Source organism: Aquarana catesbeiana, linkage group LG09 (assembly GCF_042186555.1).
Source record: "Aquarana catesbeiana isolate 2022-GZ linkage group LG09, ASM4218655v1, whole genome shotgun sequence".
NCBI classification, from domain to species: domain Eukaryota; kingdom Metazoa; phylum Chordata; class Amphibia; order Anura; family Ranidae; genus Aquarana; species Aquarana catesbeiana.
The window spans coordinates 27,574,607-27,598,016 of record NC_133332.1 but is presented as its reverse complement, the minus strand read 5'-3'; the positions used below and the strand labels follow the sequence as shown (position 1 = coordinate 27,598,016).

At 43.8% G+C, this 23,410-nt stretch overlaps 1 protein-coding gene across 1 annotated transcript in view; it reads right to left on the bottom strand.

The window, feature by feature from the left end:
- LOC141107443 (uncharacterized) overlaps positions 1-23,410 on the bottom strand; it is a 111,456-nt gene that overhangs the window by 29,093 nt on the left and 58,953 nt on the right. The window contains exons 3-7 of the mRNA XM_073598167.1: positions 19,368-19,466; positions 17,452-17,570; positions 12,554-12,612; positions 6,705-6,859; positions 4,202-4,258 (exon numbers count right to left, since the gene is read on the bottom strand). Coding sequence (XP_073454268.1) covers positions 4,202-4,258; positions 6,705-6,859; positions 12,554-12,612; positions 17,452-17,570; positions 19,368-19,466 — 489 coding nt within the window. The remainder of the gene's footprint in view (positions 1-4,201; positions 4,259-6,704; positions 6,860-12,553; positions 12,613-17,451; positions 17,571-19,367; positions 19,467-23,410) is intronic.

The window sequence follows — 23,410 nt, the reverse complement described above, 5'->3', positions numbered from 1 at the left end:
CTCTGCACGTAGCGAACTCCTGAACTCTGCACGTAGCACACTCCTGAACTCTGCACATAGCGCACTCCTGATCTCCACACGTGGCACACTCCTGATCTCCACATGTAGAGCACTCCTGACCTCTGCATGTAGCGCACTCCTAATCTCCGCACGTAGCACACTCCTGAACTTCACACGTAGCGCACTCCTGATCTCTGCGAGTAGCGCACTCCTGATCTCTGCACGTAGCGCACTCCTGAACTCTGCACATAGCACACTCCTAATCTCCGCATGTAGCACACTCCTGATCTCTGCACGTAGCGCACTCCTGAACTCTGTACGTAGTGCACTCCTGATCTCTGCATGTAGCGCACTCCTGAACTCTGCACATAGTGCACTCCTGATCTCTGCACGTAGCGCACTCTTGAACTTTGCATGTAGCACACTCCTGATCTTTGCTGCAGGTAGTGCACTCTTGATCCCTACACGTAGCACACTCCTGAACTTTGCATGTAGCACACTCCTGATCTCTGCACCTAGCACACTCCTGATCTCTACATATAGCGCACTCCTGAACTTTGCATGTAGCACACTCCTGGTCTCTGCTGCAGGTAGTGTGCTCTTGACCTCTGCACATAGCACACTCCTGAACTTTGCACGTAGCGCACTCCTGATCTCTGAACGTAGCACACTCCTGATCTCTGCACATAGCACACTCCTGAACTTTGTACGTAGCGCACTCCTGATCTCTGCACGTAGTGCACTCCTGAACTTTGCATGTAGTGCACTCCTGATCTCTGCACATAGCACACTCCTGAACTTTGCACGTAGCACACTCCTGATCTCTGCTGCAGGTAGCACGCTCTTGATCTCTGTACGTAGCACACTCCTGAACTTTGCACGTAGCGCACTCCTGATCTCTGCACGTAGCACACTCTTGATCTCTGCACGTAGCGCACTCCTGAACTCTGTACGTAGTGCACTCCTGATCTCTGCATGTAGCGCACTCCTGAACTCTGTATGTAGCGCACTCTTGAACTCTGCACATAGTGCACTCCTGATCTCTGCATGTAGCACACTCTTGAACTTTGCATGTAGCACACTCCTGATCTTTGCTGCAGGTAGTGCACTCTTGATCCCTGCACGTAGCACACTCCTGAACTTTGCATGTAGCACACTCCTGATCTCTGCACCTAGCACACTCCTGATCTCTGCATATAGCGCACTCCTGAACTTTGCATGTAGCACACTCCTGGTCTCTGCTGCAGGTAGTGTGCTCTTGACCTCTGCCCATAGCACACTCCTGAACTTTGCACGTAGCGCACTCCTGATCTCTGAATGTAGCACACTCCTGATCTCTGCACCTAGCACACTCCTGATCTCTGCATATAGCGCACTCCTGAACTTTGCATGTAGCACACTCCTTGTCTCTGCTGCAGGTAGTGTGCTCTTGACCTCTGCCCATAGCACACTCCTGAACTTTGCATGTAGTGCACTCCTGATCTCTGCACATATCACACTCCTGAACTTTGCATGTAGCACACTCCTGATCTCTGCTGCAGGTAGCGCGCTCTTGATCTCTGTACGCAGCGCACTCCTGAACTTTGCACATAGCGCACTCCTGATCTCTGCACGTAGCACACTCTTGATCTCTGCACGTAGCACACTCCTGATCTCTGCACATAGCGCACTCCTGAACTTTGCACATAGCGCACTGCTGATCTCTGCAGGTAGGGCACTCCTGAACTTTACACGTAGCTCACTCCTGATCTCTGCACATAGCACACTCCTGATCTCTGCACGTAGCACACTCCTGATCTCTGCATGTAGCGCGCTCCTGATCTCTGCACATAGCGCACTCCTGAACTTTGCACGTAGCGCACTCCTGAACTTTGCATGTAGCACACTCCTGATCTCCACAGGTAGCGCACTCCTAATCTCTTCACAAAACGCACTCCTAAACTCTGCTACATACTGTACTGCTTATGCGGCCCTTTGATGAAATTGAGTTTGACACCCCTGGTCTGTAGATCCTGTGGCATGGATCCGTCGATATCTTGATACCTCCTGTCTGGATGAATATGCACTTTTGGCGACTTCTAGGTCACATTTTGTTGCGCGTAGAATGATTACTGTCGAAAGGGTTTCAACCCCCCCCCCCCCCCACCATATCTGGATGGCTACGGGAGTAGAACACCGGGTGAGTGAAAATGTAGCGCTAGTGTGGGCTGTGTGAAACAGCTACATGATCCAAAAAATTATTAATGAATATAAAACATGTGAATAAACAAATATAGAATCTAAACAACAGACACGTAAGTCTTATTGAGTGATAAAACACAGGTGAATCAAAAAAAATAGGTGTAAATCACAAATGGGAAGTGATAGTTGTAACAACAAGAAGTCCGTCAGATAGTGGACAACTTCATGTGAACAATCAAGGGCAGGAAATGTGAATGTTTGGCAACTGGTGTCCCAAAGGATGAAGGTTGTAAAAGCAAGGAGTCCATCAGATAGTGGACATCTTCATGTGGGCAGTTGGAGACATCAAATAAATGTTGACAGCAGATATCACAAAAAGGAATTAGATGGGTACTCTTACCAGAACATATGGATCTGGATGTCAGCGACACCAGATCAAACAGACATGGATAGGAACACCTCAAGGTATCCTGGGATGATCAGCAAGGAAACTGGAGAGGGCTCTGGTATCTTCAGAAGGCCATATCCATCCAATACGATCACCACAGATAGAGCAAGAGCACACAGATCAAAAGCAATTCGGGTTTTTATTTTCATAAAAACAGCATACAGCGCCTTAAAATTGTGATCGCAATAAAAACAAAGCAATGTGGAGAGCAAAAAAGCAAAGTCCTACAAGTTTCATCCTAATCGGACTTCTACAGGGGCATCAAACAGCTCCCCCACATTGCAACATATATATAAATGTTAAAAAACATAACAAATTCAGCAAATAAAAACCCGAATTGCTTTTGATCTGCACCATCTGGAACCCTCTTTTTTTTACATATTTTTCATCATGAATTTGTCCACCCCATTCATCCGGCCATTATTGGCCCAAGGGTTGCTCCATCTGTGGTGATCGTATTGGATGGATATGGCCTTCTGAAGATACCAGAGCCCGCTCCAGTTTCCTTGCTGACCATCCCAGGATACCTTGGGCTGTTCCTATCCATGTCTGTTTGATCTGGTGTCGCTGACATCCAGATCCTTTTTTTTCCGGTAAGAGTACCCATCTAATTCCTTTTTGTGATATCTGCTGTCAACATTTATTTGATGTCTCCAACTGCCCACATGAAGATGTCCACTATCTGATGGACTCCTTGCTTTTACAACCTTCATCCTTTGGGACACCAGTTGCCAAACATTCACATTTCCTGCCCTTGATTGTTCACATGAAGTTGTCCACTATCTGACGGACTTCTTGTTGTTACAACTATCACTTCCCATTTGTGATTTACACCTAATTTTTTTTTGATTCACCTGTGTTTTATCACTCAATAAGACTTACGTGTCTGTTGTTTAGATTCTATATTTGTTTATTCACATATTTTATATTCATTAATAATTTTTTGGATTCACACAGCCCACACTAGCGCTACATTTTCACTCACCTTGTGTTTATAAATCTTAGTCACATTTGTATGTAGCTGCTCTAGCTTTTTCTATTTCTCCAAAATAGCACAGTTTTATCTTTCCACTATACGGGAGTAGAACAACTGTATTGCATTTGAGAATCAAGCATATATTTTATTCAATGCTATGCTTAAATTTGACTGTGTATTGAAGAGCTGGTTAGATTCTTCTTATCTACAAACCTCGTAATTCATATCTTTTATTTATATATTGTGTTTATTTTTTTATATTGGGCAGGGCTGTGCAGGGATAGGCTTTTTTTGTGTTTGTTTTGTGTATTTATATGGTTGACCTGTTCAGTTTAAATGTGTATGCAATTTCTATAAACATTTTTTCTAATAAATACAATGTGATTTATAAAAAAAAAAAGGCAGTTCAGGAGGTGGCAGTATCACCTTCTGAAATCCTGGTAGTTGCTGCTCTACTGACCTCTAAAAAACTGTGGGGGGGGGTTTCAGGCCTAAACTGTGCATTTTAACACAATAGCTCTGGCAACAAATGCTGTTTTCATACAAGTGCTTGGAATTTTTCTAGAAAAGTAAAACTATAATTTATTCTCACTTACCAGTATAGTTAATAGTTTGGACAGCAGAAATGGAGGATTTACGGAAGCAAAGAAGATCTGAAGAAGAAATAGATATATATGTAAATTATGTACATGGAAGATGCTTCTAAACTTCTAAAAGCTTTTCAGTTAGCTGGATGCCTTTGCTTCGTAATATGGAACTTTTTTTAAACCCTTTTTTATTAAACAAGTCTTCTCAGTACCCAGTTCCAGCGGGGCCCATAATGAGATCTACTGGTGAACTTTACCATGATAAGGAATACATGTACTGAGTAATTGGAAACAGACAGGGCTTTTTATTTAGTGGGAGCGTCTGGGAATTGAGTTCCAGTGTCTTGCCGAGAAAGTTCCCCCGGCGGATAAGGACCCCCCCCCTGTACTGCGCAGGCGCAGCGCTTGTGCAGTACGAACGACTATGGAGCCACCGAAAATAGCCGAAGCTGAAAACCTGGAGTCAGCTGTACACGGCGCCTGCGCCCTGAGTCCAGGTTCAAGCCCCACCATCCAAGTGGACATAGAGGTAGAATAAAAAAGTGCAGAGGGAAGCGAGGCCGCGCCCGAAGAATGGCGAGCGTAGCGAGCCCGTGAGGGGCCCTGTTACAGGCGCCGTGTACAGCTGACTTACAGCTATTCAGCTTCGGCTATTTCCGGCGGCTCGTACTGCGCAAGCGCTGCGCCTGCGCAGTGCAGGGGGGTCCTTATCCGCCGAGGGGAACTTTCTCGGCAGAACACCGGCACCTCCAGGACTGACTGTATGTAATGGCAAGGGGTGCGCTGCAGGGTCTATTGATGCTAGCTGCTGGGTGATCTACAGTGCACCCGGAAAGTATTCACAGTGATTCACTTTTTCCACATTTTGTTATGTTACAGCCTTATTCCAAAACTGATTAAATAGATTATTTTCCTCAAAATTCTACAAACAATACCCCATAATGACAATGTGAAAGAAGTTTGTTTGAAATCTTTTCAAATTTATTAAAAATAAAAAAACAATATGTACATAAATATTCACAGCTTTTGCTCAATAGTTTGTTGAAGCACCTTTGGCACCAATTAAAGCCTCAAGTCTTTTTGAGTTTGATTCTACAAGCTTGGTACACCTATTTTTGGGCAGGTTCTCCCATTCTTCTTTGCAGGACCTCTCTAGGTCCATCCATCAGGTTGGATGGGGAGCAATGGTGCACAGCCATTTTCAGATCTCTCCAGAGATGTTTATTTGGGTTCAAGTCTGGGCTCTGGCTGGGCCACTCAAGGACATTCACAGAGTTGTTCCGTACCCACTCCTTTGTTATCTTGGCTATGAACATTCCAACAGCTTGATGCTGCCACCACCATGCTTCACTATAGGGATGGTATTGGCCCGGGGATGAGTGATGCCTGGTTTCCTTCAGACATGACGCTTGACATTCAGGCCAAAGTGTTCTATCTTTGTTTCATCAGACCAGAGAATTTTGTTTTTCTTGGTCTGAGAGTCCTTCAGGTGCCTTTTGGCAAACTCCAGATGGGCTGTCAGGTGCCTTTTACTGAGGAGTAGCTTCTGTCTGGCCACTCTACCATACAGGCCTGATTGGTGGAGTGCTGCAGAGATGGTTGTTCTTCTGGAAGGTTCTCCTCTCTCCACAGAAAAACACTGGAGCTCTGTCAGAGTGACAGATGGGTCCTTGGTCCCCTCCCTGACTAAGGCCCTTCTACCTGATCACTCAGTTTGGCCGGGGCAGCCTGCTCTAAGAAGAATCCTGGTGTTTCCAAGCTTCTTCTATTTACGGATGATGGAGGCCACTCCAGATGTTGCTGAGAGAGATCTACTGTTGAGGGAGGGGTCAATTGTTACTGGCTGCCGCAGAGTCTTTTGATGCTGGCTGTGGGGAGATCTGTTGTGGTTGCCAGGAGTCTATTGTTGCTGGGGGGGGGGTGGATTTTGTTGCAGGTGGTCCATTGTTGTTAGGGTGATCTATTGTTGCTGGCTGCAGGGGATCTGTTTTACTACTTTTCTTGTTATCATTACCAAATTCCATACAGATTACTTAGCACCACAAAATGATACTTGGTTCTGTATTGTTTAAAGGGGGTGTACTGGGAGGTGGGTAGGGGGTGGAACCAAGGAATGATGCTCAGAGGTGGGTAGTGGCAGAGAAAAGGGGTGCCTCGGTAAGGGGTGGTTCCTGCACCTATTCTCTCAGACTAAAAGCCCTGGAAACAGATGTATGGTACATTCATGTTTGAAGCTCCGCCCCGGTGCTCAGACTCTGAGGCTGCTGGTGCCTCATTAACACAATAGCCAACGTGTTTCGACTGCCAGGCCTTAATCATGCCATGATTAAGCCCTAACAGCCGAAACGCATTGGCTGCTTTACAGTTATTTGTACATGCTTTTTCAAAAAAGGAAGATATTTACTGGTTGCCATCCTGAGTGACGACCATCTTTCCTGTAATTCACATAGAATGATAATGAGTACACAGCTCTGGCTTGTCTTGTGAAATACTCTTTATTGTAATACATTACCTTTCTGCTGCTGGCAGTAGTCTTGGGACTGGTTTGCCGCTTGCAGCCTCTCCACCATGGCTCTCACTGTGTTATTGAATTCTTTATTTAACTGATCCTTGGGAACATTCTTCAGAGTGAAATGAACATCAAAGCTCGCATTGACACTTCCGTTCCTGTCACCAAGACAAATGGTTGTTAGGTTATTGCTCTCATATGGATTGAGAGACAGTATAGCCATACAGATTATGGTGAGAAGCGACTAAAGGACTCAAAAAGACCTCCAAACGGATCAGTGTATAGAATAGTAAAGTCTTCTTAGAACAGAAAGTACTCACGTTTCCCATTCCATCACTTGTCCCAAAAAAGAGGACTATCCCTCATTTTAAGACAGTGGGTGGAGCTATGTAAATCATTCCTTAATGTCCCAAGAGCCAGATGCACATCCACTATTGCAGGGGTATATGGTGCAAATATAACCGAATATATAAAGCCATTTATTCCAAACTACATTCAGCTGTTTCAGGCTTTTTGGCCATCATCAGTGCAGTGTATGGAAACCATGGCTTCTATGGAGTAGGGCTTGGAACACAGCAGGACAGAATAAGTAGACGGATTTGGGTGTGAAGAGACTAAAGGAATCAAAAAGCACTCCAGTCCAGTCAGTGCATAGTAGAGATGGGCACAATGGAAAAATTTGTTTTGTATAGTTTCAAATTAGTTTGTTAAGTTAACAATTTAGTTAGTGGTCATATTCCCTATGTTAGAATGATTCGTTATCGGAATTTGTTTCGTATATTCAGATTTATTTTGCATATTAGTTATTTTCAAATCGATATGACTTTTGAAATTCCGATTGCGGAGGACGGCTCTTTTCGTTCTATTCTACTTTAATCTATTAGATTCTATTCTATGCTATTCTTTTCTGTTTTATTTTATTCTTTCATTTTCTGTTTTATTCTATTCTGTTTTATTCTTTTCTAGTCTATTCTTTTACATTCTATTCTTTTATTTTTCTGTTTCTATTCTAATCTGTTTTATTCTTTTCTAATCTTTTCTATTCTATTCTTTTCCTTTATTTTCTATTATGTTCTATTCTCTTTTCTATTCTGTCTCTTTATTTTATTTTTTATTCTACTCTTTTTATAGTTTCATAGCAGCTAAGGTTGCATAAAGGCAATAGTCCACCCAGTTCATACCGTTGGTGTGTGTCAGTGTTCGATAATCATTTCACATATCCCTGTATGTTGTGTTCACTAAGATGCCCATCCAAGAGTCTTTTAAAAAATATCAATACTCCCCGCTGACACCACCAATTGTGGAAGAAAGTTCCACATCCTTGTTGCCCTGACAGTATTGAAAAACCCCTGCGCAGCTTATGGATTGACCGTGTCTCCTCCAATCTCATTGTGTGGCCCCGTGTCCTCACACTCTCTGAGACTGAATCATTTTTTTTTCGTATGCTGGGATCCCCATTGAGGTATTTGTAAATCGCTATCATGTCCCCTCTCAAGCGTCTCTTCTCCATTGAGAATAAATTTAGCGATTGTAATTGAGCTCCTCCAGTCCCCATATTCATTTAGTTGCCCTTCTCTGGACTCTCTCTAGCTCTAGCACATCCTTTCTGAGGACTTTTTTCTATTCTTTTCTATTCAGTTTTATTATATTGTATTGTTTCCTATTCTATTCTAATCTATTCTATTTTTTTTATTCTATTCCTTTCTATTCTACTATATTCCATTTTGTTCTATTCTATTCTACAAAGTATAAATCATCATCTTATTTAACTTCTATACCTTAAAGTGGTGTTCCACCCTAAAAAAAAAAAGTCATGATTGTGCCTAAAAAGAAAATAAAAAAAAAACATTTGGATATTTTTTTTTTTTTTTTTACTTACCTCTAAATGCCTGTTGCTAGGGGGTCCCTCGTAGTCTGCCTCTTCCAGTGCCTGGGCTGGTGACATCACTTCCCCCTCGGCACAAGAAGGGCTCAGCTCTGCTCCCTCCCTCCTGTCAATCATCTGGGACCCATTACAGGTCCCAGGTGACTGAGCGGCCAATCACGGCGCGCGGCGCCGCTCGTGCATGCGTAGTGGGTGCCAGGCTGTGAAGCCACAGCCCGGCGCCCACAGTTGCAATGCCGGCGCCGCTGAACGGAGGGGGGGGGACGAGCGGGGCTTCGATCTCCCGCATCGCTGGACCCAGGGACAGGTAAGTGTCCAATTAAAAGTCAGCAGCTGCAGTATTTGTAGCTGCTGACTTTTAATTTTTTTTTTTTTTTGATGGGCCCTCCTCTTTAATGTACTTATTGCAATATGTTTCCATTTCAAATTCACGTTTGAATTCAAATGTGAATTGAATTTCAAATTCGAAAAATTTGTTTTGTTCTAATTTATTTCGAATTCGTCTAAATTTGTTACTATTGTGATTCAGAAATTAGGATACATACAAATCTCGGAATAACGACAATGTTTGAATTTCGATTTGTAACGAATCGCACATGTCTAGTACATACAGTACCACAGTAAATTCTTCTTAGAACAGGTGCTATTGACGTGTCTCATTCCATCACATATCACACTGTCCTGAAATGAGGAACAATCTTTTTGGAATATGTAATAGAATGAAATATGTGAATACCTTCTGTTGTGAAAAGGCATTACTCTGCTACTTGCTGGCCTCAGTTGGAATGCTTTAGGACTCCTTTAGGTAAGACCCATTACCCCACTTCCAGAAGTTTTACCCCCTTAATGACTAGGCCGTTTTTTGCGATATGGCACTGCGTTACTTTAACTGACAATTGCGCAGTCGTGCGACGCTGTACCCCAAAAAAAAGTATGTCCTTTTTTTCCTACAAATAGAGCTTTCTTTTTTGGTGGTGTTTGATCCCCTCTGCGGTTTTTATTTTTTGCTATAAACAAAAAAAGGCCGACAATTAAAAAAACAAAAAAAAAAACACAATATTTTTTCCTTACTGCTATAAAACATATCCAATAAAAAAAATTGAATTTCTTGATAAATTTAGGCCGATATGTATTCTTCTACGTATATTGATTGGTTTGCGCAAAAGTTATAGTGTCTACAAACCATGGGATATTTTTGTTTTATATACAGTGGAACCTTGGATTATAATCCGTTTCAGGAGAATGCTTGTAATCCAAAGCACTATCAAAGCGAGTTTCCCCATAGAAGTCAATGGAAACGAAGATAATTTGTTCCGCATTGACTTCTATTGCATGCAATACCGCATGTGGCCAGAGTTGGGGGAGGCACTGGAGAGCCTCGGAAATACTCGGGGACAGCTCGGCTGAATTCGGAAAGCCTCGGAAAGGCTCGGAAACTGAGTATTTCTGAGTGTTTCCGAGTATTTTCGAGTGATTCTGAGTATTTCCCAACCTTTTCCGAGTGTCACCAGCGCCCCCGCACCTCTGGCCAAACGCGGTACTGCACACCCCATTAGCTTGAATTCTGCTCGTATTGCGAGACAACACTCGCAAACCGAGTCAGGATTTTTTTTTAAAAAGTTGCTCGTCTTTCAAAACGCTCGTTAACCGCGTTACTCGTTAACCAAGGTTCCACTGTATATATATTTTTTACTATTAATGGCAGCAATTAGCGACTTACAGCGGGACTGCGATATTGTGGTGGACGGTTGGACACTTTTGACACTTTTTGGGGACCAGTGACACTAATACACTGCACTGTCACTGTGCTAAGATAAAGAAGTTATGTGGTTCTGCTTAAAAAGGCCACATACCTACTATATATATATAGAAATGGAATAATCCCCTCAAAGGATTGGGACTTTATGGGCTCAAGGAATGTACAAAAGTAAAGTACAATACGAGGGGATTATTCCATTTCTGTCACTGCACTAATGACACTGGTTGGGAAGGAGATAACATCAGGAGTGATCAAAGGGTTAACTGTGTACTTAGCCAGTGTTTTTTTTTTAAGTAGGGGAGGTGCTTTTACTAGGAGAAGGCATGGATCCATTCCCCTGCTTTGCAGAGACACAGGATCCATGCCTTCCCTACTGACAGAACGATGATCTGCCTTGTTTACATAGACAGACCGTCATTCTGCCTCTTTGCTGGATGATCGGCGGGCGCCGGCAGACATTGAGTAGGCGGCACCTGCATATCGTATAATCAGCACGGGAGCAGCCCGCCGATGGCGTGCATTGGCGCCCCCAACCCAGAAGTGTCGGATCACATATAAGACACTCGATCTGGCATGGCAGTGCCACCTTGCTATCGTATATTTAAGTTTGCTGGGGTTTTTTGCCTTCCTCTGGATCAACTGTGGGTATAGGTTTGTGTGTGTGTATATATATATATATATATATATATGGGATTGTATTTTTTTTTTTTGGTTGAACTAGATGGACTTTTTTTTTTGTTTTGTTTTTTTTTTTCAACCTGACTAACTATGTAACTTTATATGGTCAGCAAGTGGTTAAGGAAAAAATGAACACCGCTTGTCCATTGAACCTTTGCTTTGCCATGGGCGGGAGGCCTAGTGTGGACTTTTAAGAACGATACACATGATACAAAAATCGCATGGAAAAATTTGTCCGACGAGCGATCTGCCGATTTTCGGATTGTTAGTACGGTGCTTTTCGACAGCCGTTTCGCTTTTTCGTCAGACAAAAGCTGGATGTGCAGACTAAAACATTTTTGTCGGATGTGAACTCGATGTCCGATTTTCGTTTCATTAGTACGGTTTTTCCTACGAAAAAAAATCGCAAGAGCAAGACTACGCATGCTCAGAATCGAAAGAATACATAAAAATATTCAACACATTACGTCACTTCTGACATTGTATTCTGTCCTACGAAAATTTTCATACGGTGAGTAACCTCTTCACTTTCGACATGAGACTAGCATGCAACAAAAATCGGTCGTCTAAAAATCTAAGAGTGTGTACGAGGCTTTATGATCCATTTTTTCACATTCATCACGCTTTATTATATCTAAATCTTTCATTCTAAATGATATGGAAATGACATAGTTATAGTTACATAGTAGGTGAGGTTGAAAAAAGACACAAGTCCATCAAGTCCAACCTATGTGTGTGATTATATGTCAGTATTACATTATATATCCCTGTATATTGCGGTCATTCAGGTGCTTATCTAATAGTTTCTTGAAGCTATCAATGCTCCCCGCTGAGACCACCGCCTGTGGAAGGGAATTCCACATCCTTGCCGCTCTTACAGTAAAGAACCCTCTACGTAGTTTAAGATTGAATCTAATTTCTTCTAATTTTAATGAGTGGCCACGTGTCTTGTTAAACTCCCTTTTGCGGAAAAGTTTTATTCCTACTGTGGGGTCACCAGACGGTATTTGCATATTGAAATCATATCCCCTCTCAAGCGTCTCTTCTCCAGAGAGAATAAGTTCAGTGCTCACAACCTTTCCTCATAACTAAGATCCTCCAGACCCTTTATTAGCTTTGTTGCCCTTCTTTGTACTCGCTCCATTTCCAGTACATCCTTCCTGAGGAGTGGTGCCCAGAACTGGACAGCATATTCCAGGTGCGGCCGGACCAGAGTCTTGTAGAGCGGGAGAATTATTGTTTTATCTCTGGAGTTGATCCCCCTTTTTAATGCCAATATTCTGTTTGCTTTGTTAGCAGCAGCTTGGCATAGCATGCCATTGCTGAGCCTATCATCTACTAGGACCCCCAGGTCCTTCTCCATCCTAGATTCCCCCAGAGGTTCTCCCCCAGTGTATAGATTGCATTCATATTTTCGCCACTCAAGTGGCAATTAAGGAAGTTCATTAGTTATTTTAGGCAAGACAGTTGAGGGAACTTGATAATAGACCCCAGGTGTTAGCCATGGCACAAGAATGAGAACATACTTACGTGAAGACAATGTTTGAAATTGAATTAAATTCTGGAATGTCAATATAAATGAGCCGTATCTGCAAATAAAAACATAATCTCAACCTTGATCTGTTTACTCTCCCCAGGAAAAAAAATTATCTACATATTGTGAGTGATCCTGTGTTTATTTAATTACCGTAGAATTTAAAGCTGAACTCAAGGCAAACAGTCAAATACACAGAAAGCTGTTTTACCTACCAAATAATTTGTATTTCTCTCCATCCAGTGCTGAGATTTACACATCCAAAAGGATGACACCATTTGCAGTTCATTAAAACATTGCTGCCCTCTCTCTGCCCCAGCCTTCTGGGCTAGTGTGAAAGAGCAGCAGTAGATTGATGAGGTCCTCCTACTACTCTCTCTGCTCTCTTCTATCACTATGTTCTTTGTCAACATATTAGCATGCAGCATACTTGCTTGGCTCCCCGACCTGTCCCTCCCTCTCCCAGTCTACTGTATAAGAGATTGCAAAAGGCTGAAACCAGGGCAAATTTGGATACTGACATCAGTTACATAAAAAAATAATAAAGTATTAACCACATGGTGCCCACGCTATAGCCGAAAGATGGCTACAGCGCGGGCTTAAAATACCGGGAGGGCTTCCATGGACGTCCTCCAATGCCCGTGCTGCCCACACGCTCTGTGATCGCCAAGTCCTCGGCTAATCACAGATCGGGGTAAAGGGCCAATCACAGCTGCCCTTTACAACATGATCAGCTGTCAGCCAACGATAGCTGATCAAGGAAGTAAACAGAAGCAGGTCATTATTTTGTCAGCTGTCAGCTAAGGAAAAAAGAAGAAAGCCAGTTAACTGGCTTCTCTTACAGGTCATCAATCTCCTCAGTGCCCACCAGTGCCGCTAATCAGTGCCCATCAGCGCCATCTATCAGAGCCCATCAGTGTCACCCATAGGTGCCCATCAGTGCTTCCCGATCAGTGCCCATCGGTGTCACCCATCAGTGCAGCCTCATCAGTGCTTCCTGATCAGTGCCCATCAGTGTCACCCATCAGTGCAGCCTCATCAGTGCTTCCTGTTCAGTGCCCATCAGTGTCACCCATCAGTGCAGCCTCATCAGTGCTTCCTGATCAGTGCCCATCAGTGTCACCCATCGGTGCAGCCTCATCAGTGCTTCCTGATCAGTGCCCATCAGTGTCACCCATCAGTGCAGCCTCATCAGTGCTTCCTGATCAGTGCCCATCAGTGTCACCCATCGGTGCCCATCAGTGCTTCCTGATCAGTGCCCATCATTGTCACTCATCAGTGCAGCCTCATCAGTGCTTCCTGATCAGTGCCCAGCAGTGCCGCCTCATCAGTGCCTATCAGTGCCCATCAGTGTCACCCATCGGTGCCCATCAGTGCTTCCTGATCAGTGCCCATCATTGTCACTCATCAGTGCAGCCTCATCAGTGCTTCCTGATCAGTGCCGCCTCATCAGTGCCTATCAGTGCCCATCAGTGTCACCCATCGGTGCCCATCAGTGCTTCCTGATCAGTGCCCATCATTGTCACTCATCAGTGCAGCCTCATCAGTGCTTCCTGATCAGTGCCCATCAGTGTCACCCATCGGTGCCCATCAGTGCTTCCTGATCAGTGCCCATTATTGTCACTCATCAGTGCAGCCTCATCAGTGCTTCCTGATCAGTGCCCAGCAGTGCCGCCTCATCAGTGCCCATCAGTGAAGGAGAAAAATTACCTGTTTGCTAAATTTTATAACAAACTCTAAAAAAATAATTTTGTTTATTTAAAAAAAAAAAATTGGGCTTTTTTTGTTTGTTTAGCAAAAGATTAAAAAACCCAGCAGTGATTAAATACCACCAAATGAAAGCTCAACTTGTGTGAAAAAAAAATGATAAAAATGTCAAATGGGTACAGTGTTGTATGACCGCGCAATTGTCATTCAAAGTGTGACAGCGCTGAAAGCTGAAAATTGGCCTGGGCAGGAAGGGGGTGAAAGTGCCCAGTTAGCTGGTGGTTAAAGTATATCTACAGACAAAACTTTTTTTTTTAAGTTTTTGACAGAGTGGAGATGGCTAAGAATACCTATTCAATTCTGAATGCTGTCCGTTCCCCAGTTAAGGACATTCACTCTCTTTATCTGTCTTATTTACCATTATCATTATCATTAAGGCTGGGTTCACAGCTAAACCGGCCCCTTGACAGGGGTTAAAACACCCCTTTACTCTATCCAAAATGAAAAAAACAACAAAAACGTTTTGCCTATAGTTCTACTTTATGAATATAGAGTTGTGTGACTTTGTGTTGTTTTATCTGTCTGCCGTTCAGCCTTAAAGTGGTGTTCCACCCAAAAAATAAAACATACATGAAAATTCCTAAAAAAAATATAAAAAATAACATTTGGAATTTTTTTTTTTTAACTCACCTCTAAATGCCTGTTGGTAGGGGGTCCCTCGTAGTCTGCCTCTTCCAGTGCCTGGGCTGGTGACATCACTTCCCCCTCGGCACAGGAAGGACTCGGCTCTGCTCCCTCCCTTTTGTCAATCACCTGGGACCCATTACAGGTCCCAGGTGATTGAGCGGCCAATCACAGCGCGTGGCACCGCCTGCGCATGCGCAGTGGGTGCCTGGCTGTGAAGCCACAGCCTGGCGTCCACAGTTGCAATGCCGGCGCCACCGAAAGGAGGGGGAGACGAGCGGGGCTTCGATCCCCCGCATCGCTGGACCCAGGGACAGGTAAGTGTCCAATTAAAAGTCAGCAGCTGCAGTATTTGTAGCTGCTGACTTTTAATTTTATTTATTTTTTTTTTTTTGATGGGCCCTCCTCTTTAAAGTGGTTGTAAAGCTCAGACATGAAATATGAACAAAGCATATCCCTCTATAGTGTGTACTTGTCTCAATCCAGAGCACTAAGTGTGCTTTCTGTCTGCTGCTTCCAACCAGCTCTCAGACCTCTCCTCACTGAGCTCTGTAGTGTATAACTTCATCTCTCCACCTTCTGCTTTCTGATAGCTCAAACAAGCTTTATAAACTTAGCACTTTAAACAGCTGTAGAGAAGAGAAGACTGCCCATAAACAGGTACAACTTATGTAGGAGGATTTGTTTCATCTCTGTGTATCACATGAGGATAGTCACTTCACTGGGTATATATAAGGGTTTCTAACAACTTTAACATCTTCAATACAGGGCACTTGTACCCCCTTCCTGCCCAGGCCAATTTTTAGCTTTCACCGCTGTCGCACTTTGAATGACAATTGTTCGGTCATACAACGCTGTACCCATATGACATTAATATTTTTTTCACACAAATCAAGCTTTTTTTGGTGGTATTTAATCGCCACTGGGTTTTTTATTTTTTGCTAAAAAAAAGACCAAAAATTTGGAAAAAAAATGTGTTTCTGTTAGAAAATGTTGTAAATAAGTAATTTTTCTTCTTCACTGATGTGCGTTATTCAACACTGTACCCGAATGACATATTTATCATTTTATTCACACAAGTAGAGCTTTATTTTGGTGGTATTTAATCTGGGTTTCTAATATTTTCTGCTAAAAAAACAAAATAGACCGAAAATATTGAAAAAAAAACAAAACATTTTTCTTAGTTTCTGCCAGAAAATTTTGTAAATAAGTAATTTTTCTCCTTTACTAATGGGCATTAATATGCAGCACTGATGAGCACTGATAGGTGGCACTGACTGGCATCACTGATGAGCACTGACTGGCATCACTGATTAGCACTGACTGGCATCACTGATGGGCACAGATTGTAATCACTGATGAGCACTGACTGGCATCACTGATGAGCACTGACTGGCATCACTGATGGGCACTGTTGGGGCTGCACTGATAATCAGTGCCCTGATTACCTGTACAGATCCCCCTGTGACTGGCATCACTGATGGGCACTGTTGGGGCTGCACTGATGATCAGTGCCCTGATTACCTGTACAGATCCCCCCTGTGACTGGCATCACTGATGGGCACTGTTGGGGCTGCACTGATGATCAGTGCCCTGATTACCTGTACAGATCCCCCCTGTGACTGGCATCACTGATGGGCACTGTTGGGGCTGCACTGATGATCAGTGCCCTGATTACCTGTACAGATCCCCCCTGTGACTGGCATCACTGATGGGCACTGTTGGGGCTGCACTGATGATCAGTGCCCTGATTACCTGTACAGATCCCCCCTGTGACTGGCATCACTGATGGGCACTGTTGGGGCTGCACTGATGATCAGTGCCCTGATTACCTGTACAGATCCCCCCTGTGACTGGCATCACTGATGGGCACTGTTGGGGCTGCACTGATGATCAGTGCCCTGATTACCTGTACAGATAACCCCTGTGACTGGCATCACTGATGGGCACTGTTGGGGCTGCACTGATGATCAGTGCCCTGGTTACCTGTACAGATCCCCCCAGTGTGAGGAGAGGAAAGCCGATAACCAGCATTCCCTTGTTTACATGTGATCAGCTGTGATTGGACGCAGCTGATCACATGGGCAAAAAGCCTCGTCATCGGCTCTTTAAGGAGATCAGAGTTGAGCCATGTCCCAGGGACACAGCACGCCCCCCACTGGCGCACAAGCATGGTGAGACTGGGGTGACGTCATGTGACGTCGTCCCAAAACGAGAGAGCCATATGTACCACTAAATCACCAGTGTAGCTAGATGCAGCGTTTGTTATTAATTGAGACTGGCAATGTAATTATAGGAAAGGTAGTACATAGATGACCCCAAGAAGACTGTAGGGATATTTCTATGCACAATTACTTGAAATGGTCAGAAGCATTACCATCACCTATTAATTAAATCCTTTGTGGCCTAAATCTTGTCCAGCTGTGCAAATGTGGAATATTTTTTTTTTTACAAAGAGCTAACTTTGTGCGGTCACCATAACACAAAATGGTATATTACTTACCTCTGTTTTCAGTCTGATAGCCAACGTGTGATACTGAACGGAGCTTGTGTTGGAGAGAGCTTTATTAAAAATTTGGTTGGTAATTTTCAATTGAAAAATTGTTATCACCTTTACTTCAACTGAAAAATGAACAGTTAGAGGAATGTCAGAATCTACATAATGTTCTTCACACCACATTTCTGCAGTCATGTACAATGATTATGTTAACATGCTGTTTTTATAGACATAGGCACAACAACAATTCTCATATATGATATTGTTAATAGCAGTCTACCACTAGGTGGTGATGTTCTGTTTGATGCTTTCATAAGGTATTGTACTTTCTAATGGAACTACATGGTTATGTTGTCATTTCCTGTCTCTGTGTTCCTGTTGTTTCTTATAAAACAAGAAAGGCTTGGCCTTGTGTTTAGCTTCATCTTAACTGGTAAGAGTCACATCTGAAGCAACTTTCCAACAGATCAAATACATATTCGGGCAGATTTATAGATCTGAAGGAAAGGAAAAGCGGTGTTCTGGGTGGATCTAAAGTGTAGTTAAACTCGAAAGCAAAATTGCAATATACTGTATCGCAATGGTTCTCAACCTCAGTCCTCAAGCACCCCCAACAGGCCATGTTTTGGGAATCTCCCTTGGATAGCTGTCCGAAATACCAAGCCATTGACTCTGATTTAAAGCACCTGTGCAAGATAAAGGAAAACCTGCAAACATGGCCTGTTGGGGGGACTTGAGGACTGAGGTTGAGAACCACTGCTGTATTGAATCTTATCAGTCTTTAGTTTTTTCTTTTCCTTTGTTTTTCTAATGATCCCACCATTTCCTGTCCTAATACCCTGTAGACACGACCGGACTTTCCAGCAGACTAGGTCCGACGGTCTTCCCGACGGACTTTCGGCGGACTTCCGACAGACTTTTCAAACGAACGGACTCGCGCACACGCGACCAGACTTTCCGGCAGAATAGGTCCGACAGTCTTCCCGACGGACTTTCGACGGAGTTACGGTGGACTGCCGAGCGAATGGACTTGCCCACACGGACTAAAGTCCGTTCATTTTGAATGTGATGAGGTACGACGGGACTAGAAAAGGAAGTCATTCTCGCCGCTTTTATCGGCGAGATTAACACCTTGCAAGCCCCGTCGCAGAGCATACCAGGCCCTCAGGTCTAGTATGGATTTTAAGGGGAACCCCCTATACCGAAATAACGGCGTGGGGGTCCCCCCAAAATCCACACCAGACCCTTATCCAAGCACACAGCCCGGCCGGTCAGGAAAGGGGGTGGGGACGAACGGGCTACCCGATAGGAACTGGGTCTGGTGGAGTTCTGGCGGGAAGATTGGAAACATGTTTCAAATCTAAAGTCCATCGGATTTTTGACCGAAAAGGTCCCTCCGAAGTCCGATGAAGCCCACACACGGTCGGATTGTCCGACGGATTTGGTCGGACCAGTCCGGTCGAAAAGTCCGCTCGTGTGTACAGGGCATAACACTTCCAGTCCTAGGGTGACAAGTTTCACTTTTTGAACTATGAAGGAGTTGGCCTGATCTCCTGATTTGGACTACAAACACATTCCCCTTTACCCATATCTATCACATGGGGAGGTATTTTGTAGTTCACAGAGTACAGCTAGTTAACTTGCACAGGAAGTTACATGGACATGAACTTTCAGGCAGGATCAGCAGTATTTTTTCTGTATTTGCTGAAAATGTACTTAGTTAAAAAAAAGAAAAATTTTGCAGTTACCGCATCTAAGACTGCAAAATTTTACATTTTTATTAGATTTAGATAAACCTTAAACCTGTGCTTTGCCCGTAGATCGCATCATTGAAACATTAATCAGATATAGAACTCCACCGTTTCCATACGTTCCAAAACATAAATACTGAGGAAGAATGGCTGAGGAGAAGATCAACTTACCTATACTGATAGTGGGACGTGCATACTGACATCGAGAACCATAAAACATAGCTGAGCAGGCACATGAGGTTCCATTCCCGGATCCTCCATTTAAACACGCTGAAATAGAAATAAGGATAAAAAAAATTCACATAGGGAAATTAAGATAAAGGAATTGTAACAAACATTAGCTCCATCTACACTGGCCTTTCTCAACCTTTTTATCCCAGAGGAACCCTTAAAATAATTGTCAGGTCTCAGGGAACCCCTGTTAAATTAATTAATTGGTGGTCAAGGAGAAGAATGACCTTATATTGGTGGTCAAGGAAAAGAAGGACCTTATATTTTGGTGAAGGAGAAGAATGTCCCCTGCATTTGTGGCATTGGGAAGAATGACCTTTATATTGATGGTCAAGGAGAAGAATGACTTTTACAATGGTGGTCATTTGTAAGAAAGGCCCATACATTAATGGTCAGTGGGAAGAATGTTCCTTACATTGGTGGTCAGCGGGAAGAAAAGCCCCTACATTGATGTTCATGGAGAAGAATGCTCCTTACATTGGTGGTCAGTGGAAAGAAAGAAACTTACATTGGCGGTCAATGGGAAGAAACCACCTTACGTTGGTGGTCAAGGAGAGGAAAACTTCTTATACTGGTGGTCAGTGGGAAGAATCCTCCTTACTTTGGTGGTCAGTGGGAAAAAAGAACCTTACACTGGCAGTCAGTGGGAAGAAGGCATCTTACATTAGTGGTCAAGGAGAAGAATACTGCCTATGCTGGTGGTCAATGGGAAGAATGCCCCTTACATTGGGGGTCAGTGGGAAGAATAGTTGAGAGTTAGAGGAATAAGCTGTAATACTTACCTTATTCCTCACTCCAGAAAGCTTCCTCTTAGGTGAAATCTCAGTCCCCTGAAGCTACTTCTCTTTGCTGCTCAGTTGGTGGCAGCTCTACGATGTAATGCAGGGCCAGCAGTAAAGCATTGTACAGTATGTGAGGGGGGCAGGGGTCCACCCACATCTTGAAAGCATCAGAAAGGAAAGGACAGCATTGGCTGCTAGAGAGGGAGGACTAGGGCAAGTAATACCGCCTAATCCTGTACCCTTGGACTAAATGAGTATTTAACCCTTGCAGAGCGAGCAGGGTACAGGGGGATGATTCCACTTTAAATTTAAACTCTGTAGAGACCTGTGATAAAAAGCAATATGCAAAGAAAGAAATTGGATTTGTGGGCATTGTGTGCAGTACGTAAATGCCTGCAGGATGCCATTTTCATGAGAAATTAAGCAATATACACATTTTAGGGCATTTTTAGAAAATCAACGTGGCCACAAAATGAAATACAAAGATAATTTTACTAACATTACATTTCAAAATGCCTTGCATAGCAAATGCACTATTAATATTTTGGAAAATGTCGATTTAAAGTAGAACTTAAAGAGGAAGTAAACCCTGATGGGTTTTACTTCCTCTTTTGCTCCGTACAAACCCTGCAAATTAAAAGCATAATGGGCGAGTATGCATAGCATACTCGCTCAATATGTAACGCTTACCTGCAAACTAAGCCCGCACTGTCCCCTGTGCAGGTTGCGTCCATCTTCGCCCCTCTTCCTTCCGGGGCCACAGACTCCGGCTCTGTGACTGGCCGGAGCCGCGTGATGTCACTCCCGCATGCGCGCGAGAGCCGCCAGTGGTCTGTTTCCTCACAGCGCATGCGCCGATGACGACATTGGCGCACTATAAGGGAAATGTATCCTAAATGGCGCACATTTAGGAGATATTTCCACTACCTATAGGTAAGCCTTATTCTAGGCTTACTTATAGATAAAAGACAGACAAAAGCATTTACAATACAACCACTTTAAGGCAAAACCTTATTTTTCATTTTGGATAGAGCAAAGGAGGGTTTTAACCCCTGTCAGTTTTTTCTATCTGTATCCGATTGGGGAGATTTCCCTTCACTTCCTGTCTCATAGCCAGAGCAGGAAGTGGGAGGAAATCCCTCCAAAGTGCCATCAGGACTGCTATCCCCATTGGCAAATTCCCCCTTTATTCCTGTTCTGGTGACAACCCAAAATTTTGGATTTTCCTAAACTTTCACTCTCAGTGATAATGGTAAACAGGACAAATATAGAGGGTGACTCTCCCTCTCTAATAAGGACATAGGCAGCAGGAAAAAAAAACCTGACACTGTTCTAATCCCTCTCCACCCTACCCAAATGAAAAAAAAAAAAAAAATTAGCATTTAGTTATACTTTAAGCTGTATGTGATTTTCACAATGCCTGAAAGGCTATGTAGCACTACCCCCAAAGGAGCGGCTCGTTAAGATGGGTCCTCTGTTCTTTGTTACGACCCTTAAGGCCTCAGACCTTCTGACACAACAGGTTACACCAGGGGTCTAAAAGTGCACCTGCCCCAGGTCAGCATAAACAGTAGCAGTGTACCTAGAATCAGACGGGCTGTAAAAGATCTTATTTGACAACACCAGAATTACACTGCCGATGAGTCCTAATGATGGCTTTGCTAGGTCTAGACTGTGAGGTGACTAAACCAGCGATAAGCAACATCAACAATATAAAACAGTTGTAGAGGGAAGAGGACTATTAGTTTTAGTAAGAGGGGCAGTCTCTTATGTCAATCTTCTGCCAGCTAGTGTTGGGGCGCTTTAGATGACTGTTGGTGCACTTGATGCTGTCGTCAAGTCCTCCAGGCAGCTTGAACAGACTAACATAGCCCTTGTGAACCAGAGGGGTGTATGATGGAACCGTGGCATGATTGCACCCCAGGTTCGTGATAAAGAGAGTTCAATTTGGCCGTAAAGACAGCTGGCGGTACTAAGCTATGAGGGGATACCTTAATAAGTCTTGCCCTCAGTAAACTGTCTGTAAGTGATAATTTGAATGGGCCAAAGGCCCGCTCACCCACTCCTTGTTGTCTTGCAGTGGAAGGGGCCCCTTCTTGCACTGGTCCCAGTGTAGCAATGTTTAAACTGACAGTTCAGCTGGTCTGGTGGATGCACCGGTCTCCCTGCAGCAGCTTCACTGTGTGTACAGTGGCTGTTCCGATCTCTGTAATCCCAGACCTACTCCTAGGCTTTATCTCTCTCTCGGCCGGCTCGCTCCAAGCAGGTCTGGACACTCTGGTCCCCACCATGCAAAGGACACAGACTTTTCCCATGCAAAGAATTTATACCCCCACAGGCTCCTCCTGCAGCACACAGCTCCTTGGCATTTGTAGTTTAAAAACAGACCTTGAATTCAACAGCCGCCACCTTGAGCTACATCTCTCAGCATTCCAGTTGTTCCACATTAAAGGAAAAGTACAGCCGAAGCTCATTTGGCTATGCCCCTCCTGTGAATCACAGGAGTGCAGTTTGTTCTGCGCTCCTGTGACCCGTTTTCAGCAGGCAGCGGGCTAAATCCTGCTGTCGGCTGACGTCACAAAGCCAGTCGAGGCACAGCAAAAAGCACTGCAGAAACGTTCAAAAGCAACATGCATAGATGTGAATGGAGCCCTAAGTTCTAGGAGTTTGAGGCGACTTGCCTGTCCCCCTGCAGGAGAATGTAGCTGTAACTTCATACCTCCCAACTTTTTGAGATGGGAATGAGGGACACCTATCAGTAAAAGTATGCAGACATAGGACACACCCCCTGCCACGCCCCTTAAAGGAGAATTGTATAACAAAGATTGGTTAAACCCACAAGTGCTTTTTTTACCACTATGAATCCTTTATATTGGCTTTTGGAATTTACAAATGCAGCAATTTAGAAATCAGATGAAAGGTTCAGCACTGGGAAACACTTTTTGACAGATAAAAGGTGCATTTTATATATATCTATAGAGATCAGACCAAAATGAGGGACAAATGAGAAGGAATGAGGGACAGAGGGACATTGCTCCAAATCAGGGACAGTCCCTCGAAATCAGGGACAGTTGGGAGCTATGCGTAACTTTAACAAATCAGCATAAAGGCAGAAAGACAGATATATCTCCATAGCAAATTTTTTGTCACATATCACTGCAGTGTAGTGTGGTACCTGGTTAGTTACAAATGTAGCACCTG